This window comes from Penaeus chinensis, chromosome 9 (assembly GCF_019202785.1).
Source record: "Penaeus chinensis breed Huanghai No. 1 chromosome 9, ASM1920278v2, whole genome shotgun sequence".
In the NCBI taxonomy this organism is placed as follows: Eukaryota; Metazoa; Arthropoda; class Malacostraca; order Decapoda; family Penaeidae; genus Penaeus; species Penaeus chinensis.
Genome location: NC_061827.1, coordinates 31,860,327 through 31,867,826, shown reverse-complemented (window position 1 = coordinate 31,867,826; position 7,500 = coordinate 31,860,327). Strand labels below are relative to the sequence as shown.

Sequence of the window (7,500 nt, the reverse complement as noted above, 5' to 3'; positions counted from 1 at the left end):
CCACTTTCCATCACACATTAACCATGATTTTCCACTTACACTCCCTGAAATTCATTAACGTTCCTTCCCTACTACTGTCACCATAACTCGAGGATCGGGAGACGTGACAAACATTTGGTATTCTCTCAGAGTGGCATGTTTACTAAACCTTTTTTGTTTTTTTGTTTTTTGTGATCCGAAGTAAGTGTCTACCGAACTATCCCTGTCCCACCAAGAGGAAATAAAAGGGAGTATATTTGTTTGGCAACTAAATGAAAAGGCTAAAGAGATTTTTTCTACGGGTCGTGATGAGTTTAGGAGGTTCGTATTTTTATCTCTTGTATCATGGGAAAGACGAAAATTCGTTGACATGGCCGACCATTTGGTATACTGTACACAATTGTCGCTACAGACCTGATTTATTCACAAGTCGGAAAGCAGAACACGACATCCGAAAGAGTTGAGTTTAGACTATAAACCCTGGGAAAACATTTCCGGGGAAATATACGACATTCCCTCCGACTGTACGTCTCGATGAGGGTCGATTTTACGACGGGTTCCGCGAATAAAAAAAAAAAAATCGAGAGTATGTATGGTATTCTTTAAAACCTTGAAGACCTGAAAAATTAATATTTATATCATTAACCTATAAAACATTTCTGATCTGAAAAAATATATTGATCTCACTGAAGCATGGAATACCTCTTGATATATCTTTCTGATAATCAGACATACAGAGAAATTGAAAAGTTTTAGTAAGGAAAAAAAAAATTTGCATGATTGAATATCAAGCAAAAGTGCCAATATCTCCATTCCTCACGTTATTATCGCATCAGTCACCGCGTCTTTCGAGTAATTTGACTATCAAAGCTGCGGGTACACTGATATCCGCAGTTATACACGCCTCCTTTGTTTTCTCAATGCCCGAGTGATTTTCTTTATTTTCCTCTCCTCTGCTTCTTCTTTCTTCCTGCCAGCTTAGCTCAGCCTCCTGCCAACCGTGCCAACATTCCTAAGGTTTTTCCCGTTGATGGTATCGTTGTAATGCCACGGCCATTGTCCTCTCCGATCGGCTAAGCTTCTCCCTCCTCGTTAGAATTAATCACGCTAAATCACTGTCAGTGCCGGCGTGGAACAGTTACGCTCTCCGTGGAGTTTGTGGGGCTTACGTTACCATGAGACACTAATAAGCAGGTCCGCATAAGGTGATCAGTGTGAGAGATCTCGACCTTCTTTCACTCACGCTCTATCACGCTGGTCTGATATTAAGACTGCAGCGTGAAAGGCGTTGGCTGAGGGCGATTAGCAGAAGTCAATGACTGTTAAGGATCAGGGAGGAACCTGCTTCTCCTCAAACAGTCTGACGTCCATTCCCCACATATGCAGAGACAGAGACTTATACGATCTAACCACGGTCATACTGGAGATGATGTCACCTTCAGTATCAGCTTCATATTACGTTGTGGTGAAGCGCCAGTCATCACCGATCACTAACTCTTCTGAGGAAAGAGGGCGACTTCACAACAACCCCCACTCCACGACCTTCTCCTCCTCCTCGACCCCTCCTCGTCCTTCTAACTCCGTTCCTTCCTTTTCTTCAACCTCCTCTCCCTCCTCCGCTTCCTCCTCCTCCTCCTCATCCTATCCTCCTCCTCCTCCTCCTCCTCCTCATCCTATCCTCCTCCTCGTCCTCCTCCTCTCCTCCTCCTCTTCCTCTTCCTCATGCTCCTCCCTCTCCGCCTCCTCTACTCCTCCTCTACTCCTCCTCTTCCTCCTCCTCCTTTTCCTCCTCCTCCTCCTCCTCCTCCTCCTCCTCCTCCTCCTCCTCCTCTCCTACCCTACTTTCCTGACTGGGATGGATACACATGCTCCATCACAACTTCTGTATTTGGGTGCCGGATTCATAACGATCACGGGAGGCGAGAGGTGAGAAGGGGTGACGACATTCGGGAGGCGGTCCAGAGATGCGCTAGATGATGCTCTTCCACAAGCTGGGGATCTTAAGTCTGTACTGTAACAAAAACAAAACAAGGAAGAGAGAAGAACGCTGTACGTACATATTTTCTTTGGTTTAATTGGTCCTAGTGATCTATAAATATCTTGATGAGCAGTTAATTGGATCACGGAGAAGCAGAAGTGTTGTAACGCCCTAATTCACTTTGATTCGAGCTTCTGTTAAATCAAAGATTCATTCATGCGTGCTAACATTGGTATATGTGCATCTTATATATCTGTAGGTACATGTATATAGGAAAAGACATTTCGGAATAAATCTGAATCAAGATGAGTATTTCTTTGTAGATATGCCCCATATCTACAAAGAAATTTCATAAAAAACAATGTTGGAAAGCAGATGTACGCATCGCTACTTGCAACTCAAACATGTGTGTTTATCATATACAAAATTTTACAAGATATTTTAAGTAACCACATAGTCCCCTAAATACCACTGAAGCTTTGATAAGCTCTGTCCTTCCATCATGAGTACAGAAATACGCTAACCACTGTTCCTGTCACCTTTCCCAGACGCCCTACTATGTCCATCATAAGTACGTATATAGCACCGCTATGTGTCAGTTCAAGTACACAGACCCCACAAGGCAGTCGCTATCGACTCCATTCATTCAGTCTCAACGTAAGCCACTTAGAACTTTGTCTTCGCCTATTTGTACAAACTACATATCCTGTAGATATAGTTACTTCGTATTAATTCCCGAAATGAACGAGTTCATATGTATATAGTGGCACGTTCGCTGCATTATATGAATGAAAGTCTAAAGTAAGTCTAGATCTTCACAAGACAGAGTAAAACGAGGCAAGGCCGCGCATGGACGATCTTCTCACCTGGGCGTCATATAGGGAAAGGGCTTCGCTTCCCCTCCGATTATTTCACGCATTTATTCATAAGGTAGAGAAGAATAAACAGACATCCTCCCTTTACGCGAAGGACTGCTTATATTAACACGAAGGTCGAATGATAATCAGTTGGAGCTGACAAGAAATTAAAATGCAATGTTGTGTCGATCTGGAACATTTCGTGTTTTGGGAAGTCCCTGTCATCACATTCTTTTTTAGTTCATCTACACCATGATTATTTTATCAAAACCCACACACGTGTAGACTCGCATGATGAAATGAAACATGTATTTGCTGAAACAGACTGTAAGAAGGTGAAGGTTGTCTTGCCGGTTTGGTATGGTATAATTTTCGCATTGACGACTTTCCTGACATTGAATGCAATTTCTTACCAGGAATATTATTTGGTTAATTGCCCGTTGGCCGCACAGCTGAGGTCCTCTTGCTATGACCAGTGACACCGCTAAGCATTCCACCCCGCCCACATGCAGGGACGGGCTGCCAGGTGGTCGGCTGGAGGAGGGCGTGAATGTAAGCCTCCCTGTGTGCGTTAAGTGCGTACAATCACTGATACATTCACTCCATTCGCTAATTCATGGCAGAGTGAATGAGTGGGAGGGCACGAGTGTCGGTATGCGTGTGCGTGCGTGCGTCCGTGTGTTGGTCTCACCTGGGCTCCCGCTACCTTGACCCCCCCTTCCCTCCCCCACGAGGACCGCGAGCCCGGGCACGGCGCAGTGAAAGTGGTAGTGTCGGCGGGCACACACGGCGCTTTCGTGCTGCCTCGTGATCTGTCATTAACAACTTAATATATACATGAAAATCTGTGATTGCACGAGGATCACTTCCTATACGTCAAAGGTAAGTGTTGCTTAAGAAGTGACGTGCCGTAGTCCATTCCGTGTCACAGGAGTGCCATTATAACGTGCAGGTGTGCCGTGCTCCGCTTCCTCGCCCAGCCTCCTCGTCGAGAAGCTTCAATATCATGGCATTGACACACTGCCACTTCCCTCCCCCCTCCCCCCTTAATGCCTCACCCATCAAGAGCAAATAACTCACGAGTGAAAAGTTATTCCATTACATCGCAGAACAGAACGTGGAGCTTCTAGGTGTGATCTCCCCTTGTATATTCATTTCGTCTGTGTGCTGTTGCCTCCTCGTGCATACCTGATACACCTGCCTATAATTCATCTGCCGCCTCCATGAGAGACTAGAATGGTAAAGACGTATAGCTAAAGGCAAGTTTGGTCTCGTTTTCAGTGTCTTCTAAAAACGGATATTTTCGCGATGTATTCTGTGCTCGTCGTGGTGCATTTAGTGTGGGAGATATTCACAAAAGTGCTATTTGTATTTAGCATAGTCCCCGGGATTCCGGTTTTATTTCTTAAAATGATAGTGTATTAGTGATCTACCTGGCCCTTAGGAAAAACATAAAAACATGTAAATTATATCTTTCCAATAGGAGCGCGAGAAACAATTTTGTTTGGTGTTTACAGTTCAAGAGTACAGCAAACAGCGAACTCTGTAAAACTTAGGAAGTGTAGTTCCAAACATTTCCCAGCATCCCTCCTCGATGAACGTTTGGGAGGGGTGGAGGAAGAGAGGGACGGAGCTGAGGCGGCCGAGATTAGGTAGCCAATACCATATAAAGTGAAGCTCACTCGGGGCTGCGGTGATGTGTCGGGGGCAAGAGGGACTCCTCTGCGAGGGTGATAGTCATGCGTTTCTCATAAAGTCTAGACATTGGTTTTAATCTGATACATTGATTCGCTAGTTTTAAAAAAGAAAGTCACCTTCGTGTAACTCTGATATACTAAAGGATACACGCAAATATTTTTTCTGTGAAAACGCATGTTTAATAATGCATCGTTCCAGTCTTAATGGATAATGTTTCTATGTGTAGCAGTAAGTACAAACGTGAAATTCGTATATACCACATAAGTGGCCTTAGCACAAATAACATCCACGATTTTTTTTCCGCTCAGAGAAATTCAATTACATGACAGCTTAATGTATTGAGGAAGTGCATGACATGACAAGATCATTGGATTTCCGGAGCCTGAGGTTCATGCACGAGCAGCGGGGAAAGGTCAGCATCACGATCTCCCTCTTGCAAATCGGTGCGTGAGGAACCAGTGATTCCACCTGACCGGAAGACATTTCAGGAGAGGACGAATACTCGGCCGTGCGTGACGACCAGTCGGAGGAGGGGGTCTAGGTGCCCAGCAGTGTGGGTGACCCTGGACGACCTTCATCGTAGTTACTCCCATGGTCTGCGAGTCATTCCAGTCATCGCCGAGCGACAAAAAGCATAAACTCGAGGGTTCAGTGATATCTGCTGAAAAAGTCTGGTTTTGGCCGTAATGCGAGAAAGAAACAGCTGGCCCACATACTACCCTAGCTGGGCATGTGGGAGGTCAGTGGGTGTGATGAAGAGCTTTCGTATCGCGGCGCAGGAGTGGAGGAGCCGCCGCGACGCGTTGCTCTAACAATGGGGCGAGTAGGAAGAGGTCCTTGCATGTGGGCGTAGACTGATACAAGTTTAGGTCGCAGGTTCTGTGTGGGCGCTGTGTGTGGGTATGGAGTAGTTGTAGTGGGAACTCTCGTGGCATTTGTCGCTGAAGCCAGCGTCTCTCACGGGAGGCAAGATGCATTTTGTACCAACGACATAATGCACTACACTTACGATTCCCGCGTAACGGTCATTCATGCTACTTGTTCACATCGTTCAAGCGATGATGACTAGAGACATCTGTATATTACTTGTATTTCCCGGCAACGCTGCTTATGTTTTTTGTCTTCTGTTGATGTCAGATGTCAGTCGAGAGTGTTTAGAGAGACATGATAGCACAAATCACATTCAGGTCAGTATTTGTTGTAATAATACATTTATGTCCACGCGTCTGAGTGTAGGCGTTTGATGGATGGGTGAGTGGGCGCGGTGTGGGTGCGTGGGTGTATGGCGAAGGCGTGCGGTTTGTGCAGATAACTTAACTCTGCACCTGGCTTATAGATTGATCCGTTGCGCAATAAAGGGCGAAAGACTTGGTGACGAGGGTGCGGTTTGGGCGTGTAGGCGTGTTTAATTGTGGGGGCGGGATATTGCTTAAGTCATGATGTATGTTGGCGTTTTCTATAATGGAAAGTTATGAAGACATGGCGTGGTTTAAGGTGTGTTTGAAAGCATGTTTTTGTGGTAAGATGTGAAGTTTTGTGGTGGTAGTGAGGAGTTGGTGACCTGTGGTGATGGGGGACGGTAGACGGCCGTTTGGACTTCAGGTTGCTCGGTCCAAGTGCACTCTCAGAGAGGTGATGTGTCACCGATGTTATAAAAGCTAAGACGGTAGACTGACACATGCATCGTTTATGTCAATTTGTTCACGAAAGACCATGAGTGCGAGAGATGAATCAACGGAATAACAGGACACAAGACCGTGTGGGCGGGCCAAGTCTGCCCACAAAGGAGAATTTCTGTGGAAATCGAGAAGACCTGAAACAACGGGGGAGTTGGCGTGGGCGAGCGTGGGCGCTGCAAGTTGGTATGCACGACTTCTCCCCAACATCTGTTTACGGGAGTTAAAAGGTCGGGGCGTGAAGGAGGCGGAGGTCGTGTTATGCTTCATTGTCTGTTTGCAACATTGATTGCGAAGAAGACATTTTATTCTCTGCGTGGCACATCTACCGACGAAGATTTCCGAAAATATAGCAGACTTCCAGCCACAGTATATGTGAGGTGAGACAAGCTGATATGTATGCTCGAGGTGTGCATGAGTGGGTGTCAAGACGACCCACACTAAAGCTGGTCATACGAGATCTTGGTGTAACACAGAGTAGGCGGAGGGTGGCCAGAGGACCGCGTGACGAGTCCATAAAAGGTCTCCAGGTAGGCAGTCCTAGGTAGTGTAGGCGCCTCTGTTATCAGCTCTATGTAGACTCTATGTTGCCTCCCCCCCCCCGCTATGTTTCTCTCCCTCCCAGCCATAAACTTCCCAGTCACCGGAACTACGACAGCGAAAGCCATCCTGCTTCCTGGACCTCTCCGCCGCCAACATCCTTCTGTTTCTCGTAATACTTTCACCTTCCAAGCTTTAAGCCTTTTGCAACCACGTAGTTCCCCCTCCTCCAGCCCTTAAGAGAGAGTTGATGCCTTTCTTCGCCTTGTGTTGGGTTGTTTCTCGCGAGGTCGTTACAAGCCTTGGAATCCTTGGCATGTCCTCTTCTTTCGGTCTCTTCGGTCGGTCTTTGGTCTCTGGGTCTCATTTCTCGATCTCCATCACATGATCCACAGAAGGTAGAGATCAGTCACTAACTCAGCGTAGATGGCGCGACCACTGACCTGCCTGACGTCTGCATTTTTTTTAGAATGTAAATTGACGGAAGAAATAAATTATATTAAGAAAACGCAGATTTTTCCTCGTTAAGCCATGCACCTGCTACACAACTACAAGTCATAGATTTCAACGGTATCAGTACTAATGAAAGGGTATGATTTTATTCAAATTACTTTGCTCAACGGCGGTTTTACATTGGAATTGAAGCCTAATTATATTCATCCTCCCATCTCCCATTCCAAGATTACCACTACACTCCCCACCGCCAGGGACCGCCACCGCAACAGCCACAGCCACCACCTCATTACCCCCTTATCCCTCCCTAGACGCCCAA

General features: G+C 46.2%; 2 protein-coding genes across 9 annotated transcripts in view; one reads left to right on the top strand and one right to left on the bottom strand.

The window, feature by feature from the left end:
- Positions 1 to 1,171, bottom strand: part of LOC125028796 (guided entry of tail-anchored proteins factor 1-like) — a 19,206-nt gene extending 18,035 nt beyond the window's left edge. Inside the window, exon 1 of the mRNA XM_047618297.1 lies at positions 1,154 to 1,171. Coding sequence (XP_047474253.1) covers positions 1,154 to 1,156 — 3 coding nt within the window. The 5' untranslated portion in view covers positions 1,157 to 1,171. The remainder of the gene's footprint in view (positions 1 to 1,153) is intronic.
- Positions 1 to 7,500, top strand: part of LOC125028795 (collagen alpha-1(I) chain-like) — a 61,260-nt gene that overhangs the window by 4,194 nt on the left and 49,566 nt on the right. For 4 of the 8 annotated variants that reach the window (XM_047618287.1, XM_047618294.1, XM_047618293.1 and 1 more), the window contains exon 1: positions 3,543 to 3,696. The exons of 1 other annotated variant lie outside the window; for it this stretch is intronic. The gene's annotated coding sequence lies outside the window, so the exon portion shown is untranslated. Of the gene's footprint in view, positions 1 to 3,541; positions 3,697 to 7,500 lie in introns of those variants that run through there. 3 more of the 8 variants (XM_047618282.1, XM_047618288.1, XM_047618292.1) reach the window with 3 other exon arrangements.